At 40.3% G+C, this 18,452-nt stretch overlaps 1 protein-coding gene across 1 annotated transcript; it reads left to right on the plus strand.

Moving 5' to 3' along the window:
• Nucleotides 1-11,420: 11,420 nt before the first annotated feature.
• LOC146572799 (uncharacterized) lies at nucleotides 11,421-17,569 on the plus strand. Its single transcript, XM_085277215.1, has 4 exons — nucleotides 11,421-11,789; nucleotides 12,513-12,866; nucleotides 14,519-14,646; nucleotides 15,036-17,569. The coding sequence occupies exons 1-4, from the start codon at nucleotides 11,729-11,731 to the stop codon at nucleotides 15,219-15,221; spliced, it is 729 nt and encodes a 242-aa protein (XP_085133341.1). The 5' UTR covers nucleotides 11,421-11,728; the 3' UTR covers nucleotides 15,222-17,569.
• Nucleotides 17,570-18,452: the final 883 nt, after the last annotated feature.

Below are 18,452 nucleotides of genomic sequence, written 5' to 3' on the forward strand. Positions count from 1 at the left end.
AAGTTTCCTGGTGAAACCACAATTGGCAGTGTTGATGTCTGACTAGTTCCCCTTCCAGAAAGCGTTCACATGGCACCGCAACAAATTCCTCTATCGCTGCCATGAGGCCCAGGAAGGGGGGGAAACCCAGCATGGCCTCAGGTCATTTAGTGCAAAGAGACAAACACGTACCTCAACTAAAGTGGAATCCTCCCTTTACTTATCTACTTTAAGAAGCTTAGCAGTTGGCTGTTTAAATATTCAACTCAGTAACCCAATTAGGCCCAAAGCAAGCACACAACAAACCCCCCATGAACTGACTATGTTACTATACTTGCAGAGAGGGAGAAACTCCACACAGACCAAAACTGATAATATCTCACACCTGCCCAGGGGTCAACACACACCACAATTGCAGGTGCACAACTCAAATTAACTATGCAAAGAAACAGCTAAAATTCAATCAAGCTCTGAGGGCTTTGATAGAGCAGCTGTGACCCAGCTGTGACCAGTGTCACTGTCACTGAAAACAAGCCACACCACCTCATGGACATCTGCAAAGAGACATGCCGCACAAAAAGGCTGAAAGGACAGCCAGGTGGAGGGGTTCATCAGATAATCTGTACCTCATGTGTCCTTTTGAACCGTAGCATTAAAACACACCGTTCTTCTTTTTCTGTGGGTCTGAATGGCGCTCTTCCTCATCACCTGAAGGGATTTTTTTTTGTGAGAAGGGGCCCCCTTACCAGAGAGGCACTCCAACAAGTATGCCATGTCTCTGGCTGGATGCAACAGACGCAGAAAAGCAAAGAGCATAAAGACCAATGGTGGTGAAGACAGATATTTAGTGAAACTTAGGTTTCACTCAGGTTCATAGAAGTGAAGTGTGGTCACATGTCTCAGTAATCTCTGTCTAATGCATTAAAGAGGGAAAGCAACACAAAGCAAACTGCAGCAGCTCTGGATTAAAAGCCAACTTTGTGAAACTGAGTTAACATTTTGTTCTTTAAAGTCTGGACGACTACAGTGTTAACCACTGTGTCTGCAGACACCAACGGTGCAGTGTACTGCTTATTTATTTCTGTGGTCTCTTCCTGCCTGCTGTTCTCAGAATGACTAGTACTGACAAGACTAGTACTGACAAGAAGTAATACAACAAGAAGTGATCATGAGCTGTAAACAGCTTTTTACCATAGTGCTGGTTTTTATTGTCGGGTGGTTTTGTCTTGCTCGTGCTATCCATGAATCCTACCATGTGGATTCATGGATTTTTTTTTTCACATTCTGTCTCTCACAGTTGAAGTGTACCTCTGGTGCAAATTACTGACCTCTGTCATCATTTTAAGTGGGGGAACTTGCACAATCGGTGGCTGACTAAATACTTTTTTGCCCCACTGTAATGTCAATGCTACTAGCAAACCCCTGATATCACAAAGTGATTCACTGAAGAACCCCTCAAGAACCTTTCTGGGTATGCTACTTCTACTCCTACTACTTCTACTTAGAACCATTTTAATAATGATTACACAACAAAGTCATTCTTCGAACAATTGGTGGTGAAACTCTTCCATTAAGTTCTTGCAGTTATGTTCAACACATGAGTGTTTTTCAACGTTTGTGATGTTGGTTAGTTACACATTTCCTTTTGTTCGTGTCTTGAGGTTTGAACGTGGGCCCAACGAAGTTTCACTTTGCCTCAAATGTTCAAAGTCCTGATCCATTTGCTGTATACTCGCAGTTTATGTCAGTAGATTACCTTCTAGGCTTCAATTAGTGCTTTGCGGTGGTGTTACAGTGCCTGGCATGCCTTCGGGCTTTTGTCATCACACAAAGTGGGTTGGTAAATTTCTTTGTGCAGCTCAGGCCGGTATTTCGATATTTTGGTGTCAACTTTCAGTGGGAACTGTACGTGCAGCTGTGGTAATTTCTGAGCTGAGCCACAGGAAGTCACTTTCTTAAAGAGCTAGTGGATATTTTCTAACATTTCTTATAATATGATTTCAAAATATACCTTGAAGCCCACCGGCTGTAGCGTCGTAAGAATTCACACACACGAACAACCGTCCAAACTTTTTTTGATCACCACAGCAATAACCAGCGGTGAAATTTTTATAAAATAGAAACCTGTTTTAGTTTTAAAAAGTTAAAGAAAGCAAAACTGTGATGATTGTAAAATGATATAAACCAAACATACATATATAACTGAAAGCGTTATTGCTTTTCAGAGCAGCTCTCAAGGCTTATCACATGGAACCATAAAGCACAACATGCTCGAAGTGGAAATTTTCAGTCTTCCTTCTCTTTTGTGGTATCCTCTTAGTGACCATCAGCCAACCTCTGGCTTCTTCATGGCTCTTACAGGCTCTGAAGCATACGCTTTACATCAGTTTCACAACAGCTATGAACCTTTCATTGCATGTTTGTGTACAAGTGTCTAATGACGAAGATACCTGTCACTGACGAAGACAGGAGACATTAAAAACAAAGCTTAGTTTCATGACGTGGTTTCAGTCGGTTACGAGGATGTTTGTCTTAAAGTTCAGTCAGAAACACTTTGAAAATCCGCTTCTTCTTGTTTGTTTAGTAAATTTTTATTAGTGCTGAAATACAGTATTTTTTCCCAGGTAAGTCACGTCAGAGTCAAGTAAGAGTTCCTGTTGAGGACGACATCTTGAGACAAACTTCGATATGGGAAATCGAGAGTGCGCGTTAACTCTGTTTTCCTCTTCTTTCAATGAAAGTGGAAAGTGCGCCACCATGTGAAGTGACATCCTCACACCTAAAAGGAGATGAAGTCTCCCAGTCAAACAGCAGCCCCCCTCCATCTGGAGGAAATGGTGTGCTCCAAGTTCAGAAGTGAAGTGAAGAAATCGAAATTGAAACTACAAAACCCAGAGAGTGCCTCTCATCTCAACACCATCATAAACTACAACAACTTGTCAACTCATCTGGTCCAAACAAATTGGACTCCAGTTAGCACGCAGAATCTTTCCATTATATATAATATGTTTTGAATCTGGTGCATATTGCCAGTTTGTAAACATGTTTGCATTTGGGTATTTCTGTAAAGACTTTATTATAAATGAGCGGTGAGCAAACTGAATCAAAGTTTCTATTGTAGTGATCACAAGTACAGCATGTCTTTGTCCCGTCTTCCTCCGCTCACCCCCAAACGGTAGCAACAGAAGGGACCCTTCCCTGAGCCTGGTTCTGCTGGAAGTTTCTTTGCTCATAGGGGGTCATATGGTTGTCAGGATTTTCTGTTTTCTTTGTATTATTCTAGTGTCTTTACCTTACAATATAAAGCGCCTTGAGGTAACTGTTGTGATATAGCACTATACAAATAAAACTGAATTGAATTGAAGTATTACTGCAGTATGTTAAAGTAACACATTTCCAATGACTCTCAGAAGAAAAATGAAAATGAAAATGTTGCTGATAAACAAAAGACATACAAATGAAATTCTTGTACATTGATCAGAACCTTAAAAAAGATTTCCCTTGTGTTTTTTGACACCAAAGAAAGTAAGATGGTGCCTGTGATATGATGGAATTAACTGTAAATTAAATTATGGTGAAGTTTAGTACAGCAGTCTACAATGAATGTATGTGATAGGAAGCAATCACATACATTACTCTGCAACAGCCCCAATCCTACACAGTACTGATTAGATGCTATCGCTGCAGTACTGTATAATATGGGGCTATTGCAGAATAATGTATGTGACAGCTTCCTAGGTCTGGCTAAATAAAATAAAGAATGTGAAAAAGCACTCAATGTCAGCGCTACTGTGGCTGCTACTATAATCGTCTCAATAGCAAACCTGCAAGCAAAAGCATGAAGGAACACTGAAGAACCTTTCTGGGTTTCCTTCGGGATCTTCTTGTTATGTTCTAGGTTTTAGTAACTTTTTAATGTTTAAAGAGCTTAGCTTGTAATGTTAGTGCATGCTTCCTCTTATTTGCATCTTTAGGTTTGAATACAAGGCAAATTAATTTTCCCTTGGTTTAACTTCTGAGTCCTGATGCATTTACTATTTATACTGTGATAGTTTAGATCAGTGGATTTCCTCCAGAGCTTAATCAGTGCTTTGTGGTGGTGTAAAAGATATCCAGGATTGATTACTTGCTTTACCCGTGCACTAACTTTGTTTGCAGCTCAGGCTAGTAATACAACAATTTGATTTCTTCTTTTAGTTTAAATGTTTAGTGAAGCTGAAGAGTGATTGCGGTCATTTCTTGACCACGGCAGCCCTCTGCTACGTGCAAGCTGTCCCTGAAACAATCCAGCAGATAACTGTTGGCCACTTGGTTTTGACGTTCCATCTATGCCTGCATCCTAGCATCTTGCACTCTGCTGTTATGTTTTTTTATTTTTTAATATCAGCCACTTCTTGCTCCCCTTCTGCTTATTATCCGTGCAGGGTCCACTATGTAGGGCAGTGGGTGTAGGGCCTAACAGAGTAAATGGTAATGGCATGGCCTGTACTTGTATAGCGCTTTACTTAGTCCCTAAGGACCCCAAAGCGCTTTACACATTCAGTAATCCACCCATACATTCACACACTGGTGATGGCAAGCTACATTGTAGCTGGGGCGCACTGACAGAAGCGAGGCTGCTGGGCACTGGCACCACCGGGCCCTCTGTCTTGCCCAAGGACACAACGACCGAGACTGTCGGAGCCGGGGCTCGAACCGGCAACCTTCCGATTACAAGACGAACTGCCAACTCTTGAGCCACGATCGCCCCAGAGGATGTTGCTTGGAGGATGAAGTCTGTTTCTGTTTCTGTCTCTATGGCCAATCCTTCTGATTAGTTAGGGCACACCAGGAGAGATTCACAGGTAACAATGATGCTGCCAGCTGATCCTGCACAGTCAACCCGATAGAGAGACTAGCATTGTGCATGTCTGTACGAGGTGGGTCACACCACAGTTTCTAGCTTTTCCGAACACTATCAATATCACTGGATGACTTTTCATTGATTGGACTCGGTGCTCTGAGGCTCTGAAGCACATGCTATGCATCATGTTCCCATTTCACCTTATTTGGCTGTGCAGTCAACTAATAACACGATCGAACTAAGACACATTAAAAAGAGATAAAATTCAAGTTTTACGTATGTTTTTAGATTTTATGTCTGAGTAAGTTTAATGAGATAGCAGCAGTGACTGGTGATATAAATTGGGAGATGGGGAATGGTATCTGATAGTGAGGAGTAGTAGCAGCGATGCCAAGTAAGGGTTAAAGAAGTGATGGAATAGTCTATAATAACTAATAACTACAATATTTTTTAGGTCATGACAGTATATGCAGCCATTAACTGTTACTCATGATTTGTCTTGATGTAATGAAATGTTCGCAAATGAATGAGAAATCATCTGTCATTCATAAATGAAATGTTTTGTAGGATTTGAAATTTTTTTTACTAGGTTAACTAACTATTAAAATTGAGCTGAAGCAACTGACAGCAGCACAGTGTCCGAGAAACTGAATCTTGCAGGATGTTCTGGCCTTGCGTCGCATAGTTGTTCCAGTTTCTCCTCTCTGCTGTGCACTTTGTCATCAGCTGTGGGAGTTCTCCTTCTCCTTTTCCTCATTAGATTTTTGGTGATGTATGCAAAAAGTGGATTTCTGATTACAATGTGCTGCTTTGAATATACATAAGAACGCACGTGCACAGTGGAAGTGTAATAAGTAGCTGCTTGTTACGGTCATGCCTGCTCGGCAGCTCACCACAAAAACCACACAGGTTTCATGTGCATGCAGTTATCAGCATGTTTTCTTAAAGTTCAGTGAGGCATATTTTGAAACCCTCCTCTTCTTGCTTGTTTATTACATTCATATTAGTGATAAAATGCAGTCTTTTTTTTCCAGGGTCAGGTCAGACTCAGGTTAAGCTTTTCTGAAGAGTTTCGGTTGAGGATGTGGTCTTGAGAAAATTTGACAAACTTTGATTTTAACACAGGAAATCAAGAGCGTGTGTTAACTCTGTTTGTACCCTTCACTGATTTTTGATTTTCCTCCACCCTTCCTCTCTCGATGACTGTAAGCGTGAAGCTCACCACCGTGCAGAGTAACATCCTGAACCCTCGATTTACCAGCAGGTGATCAAAGAGAAATGTCCCAACCCAAAACCGAGCCCCTCTCAAGTTAAAGGAAGTGGAGTCCTCTAAATAGCAAAGAAATCCTCGTCGAAGAACTCCTGTGAAACCCCGACACCGTCTCTCACCAGCTTGGATGAACTCAAACAACTTTAGCGAGCCCAAACATACATACAGGGAGTGCAGAATTATTAGGCAAGTTGTATTTTTGAGGAATAATTTTATTATTGAACAACAACCATGTTCTCAATGAACCCAAAAAACTCATTAATATCAAAGCTGAATGTTTTTGGAAGTAGTTTTTAGTTTGTTTTTAGTTTTAGCTATTTTAGGGGGATATCTGTGTGTGCAGGTGACTATTACTGTGCATAATTATTAGGCAACTTAACAAAAAACAAATATATACCCATTTCAATTATTCATTTTTACCAGTGAAACCAATATAACATCTCCACATTCACAAATATACATTTCTGACATTCAAAAACAAAACAAAAACAAATCAGCGACCAATATAGCCACCTGTCTTTGCAAGGACACTCAAAAGCCTGCCATCCATGGATTCTGTCAGTGTTTTGATCTGTTCACCATCAACATTGCGTGCAGCAGCAACCACAGCCTCCCAGACACTGTTCAGAGAGGTGTACTGTTTTCCCTCCTTGTAAATCTCACATTTGATGATGGACCACAGGTTCTCAATGGGGTTCAGATCAGGTGAACAAGGAGGCCATGTCATTAGTTTTTCTTCTTTTATACCCTTTCTTGCCAGCCACGCTGTGGAGTACTTGGACGCATGTGATGGAGCATTGTCCTGCATGAAAATCATGTTTTTCTTGAAGGATGCAGACTTCTTCCTGTACCACTGCTTGAAGAAGGTGTCTTCCAGAAACTGGCAGTAGGACTGGGAGTTGAGCTTGACTCCATCCTCAACCCGAAAAGGCCCCACAAGCTCATTTTTGATGATACCAGCCCAAACCAGTACTCCACCTCCACCTTGCTGGCGTCTGAGTCGGACTGGAGCTCTCTGCCCTTTACCAATCCAGCCACGGGCCCATCCATCTGGCCCATCAAGACTCACTCTCATTTCATCAGTCCATAAAACCTTAGAAAAACCAGTCTTGAGATATTTCTTGGCCCAGTCTTGACGTTTCAGCTTGTGTGTCTTGTTCAGTGGTGGTCGTCTTTCAGCCTTTCTTACCTTGGCCATGTCTCTGAGTATTGCACACCCTGTGCTTTTGGGCACTCCAGTGATGTTGCAGCTCTGAAATATGGCCAAACTGGTGGCAAGTGGCAGCTTTCAAGCCTATACAGCTTGGAGTAAGACAACATGCATGAAGAGGATGAAGTGGACAAAATACTCATTTGCCCAATAATTCTGCACTCCCTGTATATATACAGTTACACAGAATTACAATAATTACTCAAAAAATTTACTTAATTACTCCCAGGAGAAAGTAATTAATTTCCATTACTCGTTACATTACTTTCATGTTACTGTAAAATAGCTGAAACGCATTGTCTCAAAATTACTGTTTATCTCCAATTGATCTTTCTGAGTTAACTTCAATAATTACTTCCTCCAAACCATCAACGTGTCTTTTAGACCCCATTCCTACAAAACTGCTCAAAGAAGTCCTGCCATTAATTAATTCTTCAATCTTAAATATGATCAACCTATCTCTAATAATCGGCTATGTACCACAGGCCTTCAAGCTGGCTGTAGTTAAACCTTTACTCAAAAAGCCATCTCTAGACCCAGCAGTCTTAGCTAATTATAGGCCAATCTCCAACCTTCCTTTCATATCAAAAATCCTTGAAAGAGTAGTTGTCAAACAGCTAACAGATCATCTGCAGAGGAATGGTTTATTTGAAGAGTTTCAGTCAGGTTTCAGAGCTCATCACAGCACAGAAACAGCTTTAGTGAAGGTTACAAATGATCTTCTTATGGCCTCTGACAGTGGACTCATCTCTGTGCTTGTCCTGCTAGACCTCAGTGCAGCGTTCGATACTGTTGATCATAATATCCTATTAGAGCGATTAGAACATGCTGTAGGTATTACAGGTACTGCGCTGCAGTGGTTTGTATCATATCTATCTAATAGACTCCAATTCGTGCATGTAAATGGAGAGTCCTCTTCACACACTGAGGTTAATTATGGAGTTCCACAGGGTTCAGTGCTAGGACCAATTCTGTTTACATTATACATGCTTCCCTTAGGCAGTATCATTAGAAGACATAGCATACATTTTCACTGCTATGCAGATGACACCCAGCTCTATCTGTCCATGAAGCCAGATAACACACACCAATTAGTTAAACTGCAGGAATGTCTTAAAGACATAAAGACCTGGATGGCCGCTAACTTTCTGCTTCTTAATTCAGATAAAACTGAGGTTATTGTACTCGGCCCTGAAAATCTTAGAAATATGGTATCTAATCAGATTCTTACTCTGGATGGCATTACCTTGGCCTCCAGTAACGCGGTGAGGAACCTTGGAGTCATTTTTGACCAGGACATGTCCTTCAACGCACATATTAAACAAATATATAAGACTGCGTTCTTCCATTTGCGCAACATCTCTAAAATTAGAAATATCCTGTCTCAGAGTGACGCTGAAAAACTAGTTCATGCATTTATTACTTCCAGGCTGGACGACTGTAATTCATTATTATCAGGATGTCCAAAAAACTCACTGAAAAGCCTTCAGCTAATCCAAAATGCTGCAGCAAGAGTACTGACAGGGACTAGAAAGAGAGAGCATATTTCTCCTGTTTTGGCTTCCCTTCATTGGCTTCCTGTTAAATCCAGAATTGAATTCAAAATCCTGCTCCTCACATACAAGGTCTTAAATAATCAGGCCCCATCTTATCTTAATGACCTTGTAGTACCATATCACCCTATTAGAGCGCTCCGCTCTCGCTCTGCAGGCCTACTTGTTGTTCCTAGAGTATTTAAAAGTAGAATAGGAGGGAGAGCCTTCAGTTTTCAGGCCCCTCTTCTGTGGAACCAGCTTCCAGTTTGGATTCGGGAGACAGACACTATCTCTACTTTTAAGATTAGGCTTAAAACTTTCCTTTTTTCTAAAGCATATAGTTAGGGCTGGACCAGGTGACCCTGAATCCTCCCTTTGTTATGCTGCAATAGATGTAGGCTGCCGGGGGATTCCCATGATGCATTGAGTTTTTCCTTTCCAGTCACCTCTCTCACTCACTATGTATTAATAGACCTCTCTGTATTGAATCATATCTGTTATTAACCTCTGTCTCTCTTCCACAGCATGTCTTTATCCTGTCTTCCTTCTCTCACCCCAACCGGTCGCAGCAGATGGCCACCCCTCCCTGAGCCTGGTTCTGCCGGAGGTTTCTTCCTGTTAAAAGGGAGTTTTTCCTTCCCACTGTCGCCAAAGTGCTTGCTCATAGGGGGTCATATGATTGTTGGGTTTTTCTCTGTATCTATGAAGCGCCTTGAGGCGACTTTTGTTGTGATTTGGCGCTATATAAATAAAATTGAATTGAATTGAATTGAATCAATACAAACCAACTCACTAGCTGGGCTCACGTCTTCATTTTAGGCGGGCAGCGTTTTTTTTAAGAGATAAAGGCGAATGGCTTAATCAAGAATTGAGCTGGGGTTTGGGGAAGGCCTCAATGGGGACTGGCAGCAGCTCCCAGGCCTGGCAGAGGGGATGGAAGGTGGAGCCCGAACATGAGAACAAACAGCTTGTAGAACTGGGTGGGTGATATATATATATGACCCGGAAGGGGTGTGTTTGGAGGCGAGGTCCCGCTCCTGAAACACAAATCCCTAGCCTAATCTAGAAGAACCAATTCTTGTAGATTCCCATCCCTACTCCCAGGCTCATAGACAAATGTATAACATTCATTTTGGAATTGAAATATTCCAATATTCCAATTCTTTTCAATTGATTTTTATCTTCTGTGGGTGGCATGAGTCTATTTCTTCAACCTCCTTAGACCCGAACTCTTCCATGGCATGCATTTTTAATTTCTCTTTGATATTTGGGCACGCTGGGCTCTGATGAATGTAAAAACAAAGAATTTCAATCTATACGAGTCTTTTTGGACTGTCAGGAAGACATCATGGACTTATTGGTGTTGCCGCATTTCTGTGGGTTTGGCTACAAACAAGGCATTTTGTTGCCTTGTACCTGTGACATGTGCAATGACAATAAAGTTGAATTCTATTCTATTCTATTCTAATAAAGCATGAACTTTCAAACATTGTGCATGGTTTTATATTTGTAATGCAATAGAGTTGTGGGTATTTTGTGATATTGTCTGATGTAAGCTTTTCAGTTGATTAAAAATAGACGTGCGAGACAGTTTGGCAATCTCTTGCTAAATATATGATAACAGTCCTACCTTCTAATAACACATATTTAAGAAATATTAAGGGCCTCAGTTTCAAATTGTGGTCAAGTCAGCCCACACGTGGAGAAGCAACAACCTCAGTTTGTATCTGAGGCCGTCTCTGCTGCTGCAACAACAGGAAACAACGTCTTCTCCCCTCCTCTCGTCTCACTGCACCCATGTCTTCCTCATTTTTATTTTTTATTTTTTCCATTGTGCTTTAGTAAACACCCCACTTTATAACAGCTGCTGGGGTCCCACACAATGAGGTTTATCAGACCAGTCGACAGCTGAGGCTGGTTCTGTTATAAGAGTGTGCGATCTACTGTTTGAATAAAATCTTTGTCAAATTTTGTGCGACGGTAGCTATTAGTACAAGCTCGAGCTAATTCAGTTTTGGTTGTTACACCAAAAATGAAAATTAGTCAAAACATTATATTATCAGTCATCAAATTTCACAACATTAAACAAGGCCTTGTAAGATTGCAAGGCCTGCGAGTATAACATATCACATGAAAGGACATGGAGAAAGCTTGCCCTTTGGTGCAGGGGTTGCTCTCTGTAAGTACTCTTGTTATGGCTGAGCTCAGCTCGTGAAAAACAAGCCCCAGTAGCAACTGACTCTGCAGAAAGTTGGCAACTTCTGCCTCGGATCCGTTTACCCCACTCTGTGGCTTTACAACTGTTCATAGCTGCAGTGCTGTCGTTCCCAATCACTTCCATTTTGTTATAATTCTGTTCCAAGCTGGAATTCACCGAGTTCCTGAGAGTGACCCATTGTTTCACAAATGTTTGTAGAAGCAGTCTGCATGCCTAGGTGCTTCATTTTATACACCTGTGGCCTTCGGAGTAACTGGAACACATGAATACAATGAATTGGAAAGCTGAGAGAAGACTCTGCAATATAGTGTAGGTCAGAGTTGCTAACAAACAAATAAGCAAATTAAAAAAGAAGAATTAGTGGTCAATGAAAATGATCTGTACTGGACTGAAAGTGGATGAAAAAGCAGCCACTGTCCAAAGAATTTCCTCTTCTTTCTTTTTTTTGACTTGTGTTTTACACTCAGAAAGCCGGGAGAACTATTCCACTAACCGCTTGGTTAGTTTTTACTTCCTTTTGTTTGTGTCTTGAGGTTTGAAGGTGGGGCTAATGAAGTTTCACATAGTTTCATTTTCAATGAATCTAGTTTTTTAAGTCCATTTAAGAGTCCTGCCATCTATAATCTCATAATTCTCTCCAGATCTTATTTACTGCTTTGTGGTAGTGGACCAGATGTCTGGGATTCAGTACCTGGCTTACTCGTGGGCTTTTGTCATCACACAGACTGGTTTTGGTAAGTTTTTTTTTTTTTTTTTTTGCACAGCTCAGGCTGGCAGTTTGATCGTTTGCTTTTTTCTGTGAGGCTGAACCGAAAAGTCACTGAATAATTTCTGGGCTAAGCCACTTTTTAAAAGTCCTGATGGATAATCTCTTACATTTGTTATAATATGATGTTAGAATATACACTTTTCACTGCTGTTTACTGTTTATTTATATGTATGTACTGAATGTATACCATTGTATGGTATTACACAAGCCCAACTTTTTTGAAAATGCGCTTTTAAGTAAACAAAGAGTTAATTTATATAGTCCTTTTCAAGATGAGGAACAGTTACAAAGTGTTTTGCATAGGTATCAGTAAAAATCACCCAGGAAAGCGAAATGAACACACACAAACTGTGCAAAAGTTCACAAACCACAACCACAACCCAAATTTCTATTGAACAAAAGTTTTAAGCTACTTTTCAAAAGAGGCCACACAGTCACGGGTGCAAAGCGTGAGTGGTAAGTTGTTCTAAAGTTCTGGAGTGAAGTTTCGTCCCTGTATGTAGAATCACAAGAAGGACCCTATCTGAGGGCCTAAGAACCCAGCTAGCTTTGGTCAGACGAGTAATAAAAAAGCGAGAGGAGACAGAGATAAATTACAAATATATTCGGGCTAAAAATAAATCACGTGTGGTTCTTCTCTGTTTGTGATGCCTTTCTTTTTTTTTCCTTTTTTAAAATTTTCATCAAGTTTGCAGTGAGATTCACTTCTTGAAGCAGTATGAGGGTGAATCCGTTGTTCTTCCCTGTGAGATTGAACAGAGGTACCCAGCGCCCCTGGGAGTCTCACTCAAACGATCCTGGCTGGTTGAAGAAGAAGTGCTGTTCAAGTACACCAAGGAAGACTTTACAGTTAAAAATTCTGCTGACAAAAGCCGCATTCGCGTCAGGGGAGACCCGAGCCTTCATTCTGTGAATATCACCATCTCTCAGCTGAACGCCAGCGACACAGATCGCTACTACTGCGAGTTTGTCGTGGAAAATCTTTCCTCTGCAGATGACCGCATACGTGGAAAGATGGAATTCTTCCTCCTTGTTGGTGCTGGTGAGTGCAATTTTGTTTTTTATTCAAACTAGAGGGTTTTTTTTGTTTATTTCCAGAACTGTTGAGTATAAAGGCAAAAATCTCTCTACTCTTTTCCAAAGTAAGTATGTGGTGCTGTTGTATTGGGAATTGGACTTGTTTGTCTAGCACATCAAATCAAGTCGACTCGTCAGCTTCGTTGTTGTGCTCATCAAGCCTTTCCTAAACCGTTTTTGCTTTGTGGCAACGGCACTTTATCCTTTTGAAAGAAGCCATAGCCACCAGGGAATATGTCCATGTCCATGAAAAGCTGTACATGGTCTGCAAAACCGCTTAGGCAGGTGGCATGTGTCAAAGTAACATCCTCATGGATGCCAAGACCTGAGGTTTCCCAGCAGAACATTGCCCAAAGCATCACATCGTCTCTGTCATGTTGCTTTCTTCTAATACTTCATCCTAGTGCCATGTGATGTAAATGAAAACGTGATTCAACAGACCAGGTCACCTTCTTCCATTGTGTCCAGTAATGATGCTTTAGTGATTTCAGCAGTCGACAGGGGCACTCTGACTGGTCTACACACAACCAGCATCGACTTTCTTTTTGGCCAGTTTGAGTTATAGTACCCGTCTCTTGGAGTACAAAGCATAAGACGGTGTCTCAAACATCTTGAAAGTTCAGGTCTGATTTTAATATTTGAGTTGCCCAAGTTTCTTCTCTTTTCATAGATGCAGTTTTTTTATCAACTTTTTGCGTAAGAATTTGAAATTAAATATAAATTTGCTCATTAACACACGGTGCCAGATTCATACACACAGCAACAATATCAAAAGATGAATTAAAGTGTGAACCTAGCTTTTTAAAAGTTTAGGAAAAATCCTTACTGTTGGTACCCCTGTCTGTTACTTCACGTTGTTTGCCTTTCCCTCTGGAGATGGAGCTGAGGACAGAGGTCAGCGGACATGGAGGTGACAGAGATGTGTGCCTGGGGTTCAGCCATGCTCCCCTGCCTCCCCAAACATGGAGGAAGGCTTGGCTTGGGAGGGATGACTCTAAAGAGGCAGTCTTTCTCCTCTTTTTAGTTCCCAGAGGGTCCTGGATAACTTTTAATTGATTAGATCAGGTGCTACGGAGCACTTAAAGGCTCTAAAACATAACCCCTGTATTACAACAGCACTGTTTGCCTTTTTACAAGTTAGTCTGTGGGCATGTGGACAACTGACGAAACAAAGTCTGTAAATGACATCAAATGAGCCAGTGTTGTATGTGAGAGACAGCTTAAATAAGTAACTGTACAAATACGTCTGGTGACACTGCTGATATAAATGGGGATGTATGACTCATTGTCTCGAATAGTATACAGTAGTCAGGGATTTTTGTATCAGTGATGTGTGAGAGTTAACCTAATTATAAATAATGCAATAGACCTTTTGGATTGTAAAGAAATAAACATTCAATAATTGTTCAAAGATGCACTCGCCATTTTTCTTAATGTTATTACATTTTTGCAGGTGGCAATAATGAATGAGAAATCATCTGTAACGTATGTGTTTGTGAAGGAGTTTGTGTCGTTTTGAGATTTGGAGTATCAATCAAGAATTGTGCCAACTGTGCAATAAGTATGATGTTAGCACAGGGTCAGAGGTTCTGAACGTCTCTGTCTGGTTCCTCGTAGGATGCTTTGACCTTGTGCCTACAGGTGCTCAGTTTGGTGGCTCCAGTTACTCCTTTCTGGTGTACGCTTTGTCATCAGCTGTGGTTTTTCTCCTTCTGCTCTTCACTGGATTTGTGGTGATTTCTAAAGTGAGTAGCTTTTTATGTGCCACTTTGAATATACATATATACACGAGGCAAGAGGTGGAAATGTGTCACAAGTATTTCCACCTACACTGCCTGTTTGTTGCCATCAAGATCCTCTGCAGCTAACCACAGAAACCCCCACTGGTTTCAAAACTTTGTGCAGCCAGTTGGCACCTTTGAGTTAAACCCCCTCCTCTTCTAGTTTATTTCAGGTTATTTGAGCGCTAATAAAATGGTATTACAGTCATGTCTGAGTTAGGTTAACACTTCTTCTTAAATTTCCACAGAGGATGCTGCATTGAGAGAAAATGATGCATTTTGATTTCAACACAGGAAATTGTGAGTGTATGTTAATTCTGTCTTTTTTCTCCTCCTTTCACAATGACTGTCAGTGCAAAGGATCTCAGAGTATGAAGTCACATGAAGCCGATGTCTACGAGGAAATGGGTAGGGCAACACCTCCCAGTCAAACACAAGCACCTGCCCATCAGAGGGAAATAACAGAAGCTTCCCAACAAAGTAAACTTCACCTGGGGAACCCCTATGAATTTCAAGAGGTGCTCTCATCAACATCATAAACTCGAGTGTCCAAAAACACTAAACTCCAGTTAGTGTGCAGAATTCTTATATCTTTTAAATCTCCTGCATATTGCTAGACAGCTTGCATTCTGACATTTTTTTTAACCTTATTATAAAATAACTTTGGCTGCTTTTGCTGTGATCATAGTGATTAAATGCTCTGTACATTACTGAATTTTATTCTGCACTCCGTTACATATCCCAGTATACATATCCTTTCCAGTTACTTAGCAGTTGTCTCAGATTGGAGTAGATAGTGGTAAGTTGATCCGTTTTAGCAGACAAAGAGCCAAATAATCTGTCAAAGGGCTTCGTTCTGGTGTGCGGTGACTCAACTTAGCAGAAAGCCTGAGTTGACAAAGGAAGTAGATAATCAGTGTTGCAATACTCGTTATCTCTAACTGAGGTTTTTAGGTTTTGTGAAGACAGACAACACAAAGATATACTGAACTTATCTTGTAGTACATTCAGTCACCTTTTTACACGTTAAACTGAACATTTGGGTTATATAACAGGAAGAAGGAATGAAGAATGCATGGTTACATTGTAACACTGGTTCTTTGAGTAAGTACACTAGCCAGTATAGGTGGAAGTAAGCGGCTACATATGGAATGTGAGTGAGTCTCTTCACTCAGAGAACCAGCATTACAATGTAACCATGCAATAATACAATGTAACATTTTGAAGGAAAACAGTAAGAAAATGTTAATGGAAAATAATCAGACGTGAATTGAATCTGGCGGGGTTTCATCTAAAATGAACACCACACCTAGCCCTGCACCAGTCCAGCACAGAGGGCTGCAAACATCACCACAACACAGAAAACTAAGCAGTTTATCCTAAAGCAAAATGAACAGCACAAAATTATATTTCAGCTAGCTCTGAAAAAAAGATAGAAATCTGTACTTGTTGCAGGGAGAAATGGGAGAAATGTTTCATCACTCATCCAACTGATTTCTTCAGTCTCAGTTGACCGCAGGTTTCCCAGCTTTATAAACCGAGCAGTTGCATAACATTCAAAACTAGCATCATTGCCTAACAATAAGCCATTTTTGCTTTTATTAATTTGAAACCGTCATGACCGTTAGTGTTGTCATCAATATAGTTAAATATAATAAATATAGTTCATGCAAACAGTCATGGCAAATTACCTGTTAACAATGAGAAACTGTTGTGGCTCAATTTTTGGCAGTTGTGCTGATTTTGATTGTTTTGCAACTTCATCTACACAACTGTACTGTTTATAGGATTGAGGACACTTGCGATGAAAGGAAATTCTAACACGAATCAGAAATTTTACCGTCGTTGGGACAAGGTCGGTGAATACTCACTTCTCACCAATTGTGTCATGTGTTAATATGTCATTTTTTTTTACATGCTGCATCGTACTGTTTTCTAAATGTGTTTATTTGCTGTGGTTTACTGTAGCTACCACTGTTTCACTTACTATCCCAGATTTGTTTGTGTGAGCATTGTGTTGCAGTTTGCATTAAAGTCATTTTAAAGCAAATGCAGTCTCAGTTTTTTTTTTTACTATGTTGCAGGTTTAAATGTTGTTTATTCCTTTGATCATACATTTGTTCTGAGACTCCAAAGCCTGATTTCTTTTTTTAATAGCAGTTGGGCTAAATCAGGTGGCGGTGGGCTTTTTTCTTTTGTTTTATCACTTAAAAAATACATTGCTATGAACATTTGTCTCTGTATGGTGCTATTAAGTTACGTAGCAGTCATCAGTTAGTGAGTGTCATTTAATTGTAGGTTTACTGGCTTTAGCTACTGGCACCAGCTAAACTAACTGTGTGTGTACAGACAGCCCTATAAAGACACAGTCAGTGGTTTCCTCAGATCAGGAGAAGTGAAGTGAGGCTGTAGTGCCCAGAATGTGTTTGTTTCCAGTTACAATGAGTTATTTTGGTCTAAGTTTCACTTCATGTACAACGCTCACCTCTGGGAGGTGAGTCTGTCTAACCCATCACACTCCGTGAAGTCGTACATAAATTAAATGTTCTGAAGGATTTTACATCACTTTGACTTTCAGTCAAGAACTGAACCAAATTATTAACTAAGAAAAGAATATTCAATTCAAGTTTATTTATATGGTGTCAAACCACAACAACAGTTATCTCAAAGTGTTTTATAATGCAAGGCAAAGACGGGCTGGTTCTTGTATAGTGCCTTAAACAACAACAGCCTCATTCACTTATTCATACAAGTATGTTTTGTCTGCACCTAAGTTCTAACATTTTCAGACATCCATACTCCAATGAATGTATCAGAGAGCGAACAGACAACCACCAAAGCTCCAATTAGTAGATGACCTGCTCTACCTCGTAAGCTACAGCCAACTCTGCAGTTTTAAGATTATTGGTAAAATAAATAAATACATAATAATAATAAAATAAAAATAATTAAACAAAATCTTAAAGATACAGTAATTTTTGAGATTATGTAATAGAAAAAAAATGATGTACTCATAACTATACAATGATTAGTGTGTGATTATGTGCTACAACAAATTGATGTGCTCATAAACTAAAAAAAAAGAATCCATTTAAAATACACAGGAAAGAGCGCCGGTCTGTGGAAGCTGCTATGTTGTCCTGCTATTTTAAATACAGCAGCTGAGACGGACACGTTTTGCCTGATCTTGTTTTATGTATCTAGCAAGAGATCGACCACTTACAGACCTATTGTACACCTTATAAGTTTTTTTTTGTTTCTTTGGGGGGGGGGGGGGGGGGGGGAATTAAACTGCTTTCAAACTATGTATGATCATTTAAGAATTGTACATGCTTATTTTCATCCTCATCATCAGAGCTGTAACACATCAAAAGATGCCTAAACATTATTATTACTTACTTTGAGACATGCCACCCTTCCACCTCTGGACAGCTGACAAGTGGGCTAGACAATAACTTAAAACAGCTGGTTTTAAGTTATTGTTATTGGTGCTACATAAATAAAATTGAATTTAACTGAACTGAATGGAATGTCCAATGTTAGATCCACTTCAAAGAAAGTTTCACTAATATCAGCCAACAGCAGCGCTTACTAACAAACGTTCAGGATACCATCAAAAGCAGAAGTGAGCTTCTGCGACTTGTATTAGTTTTCACGCATTTCACCTGGCATTGCCAGCTAAGGTAAACAGCCGACTAACAGCCTGCATTTACAACAGATAAACTACCAAAACTACCACAGTGTGTTTTTCCCTACAGCAGCCACTGTAA

This window comes from Mchenga conophoros, linkage group LG6, assembly GCF_057382185.1.
Source record: "Mchenga conophoros isolate Kocher_MC1m ecotype Shallow Benthic linkage group LG6, M_conophoros_male_GT1.1, whole genome shotgun sequence".
Classification (NCBI taxonomy): Eukaryota; Metazoa; Chordata; class Actinopteri; order Cichliformes; family Cichlidae; genus Mchenga; species Mchenga conophoros.

Bases quoted from the DNA above. Each gene is read 5' to 3' on its own strand.
- LOC146572799 (XM_085277215.1), top strand. From the start codon at position 11,729: ATGTCTGGGATTCAGTACCTGGCTTACTCGTGGGCTTTTGTCATCACA. The intron at 11,790-12,512 runs GTAAGTTTTTTT...ATTTTCATCAAG, and splicing joins CATCACACAGACTGGTTTTG to TTTGCAGTGAGATTCACTTC. The intron at 14,647-15,035 runs GTGAGTAGCTTT...AATGACTGTCAG, and splicing joins GATTTGTGGTGATTTCTAAA to TGCAAAGGATCTCAGAGTAT.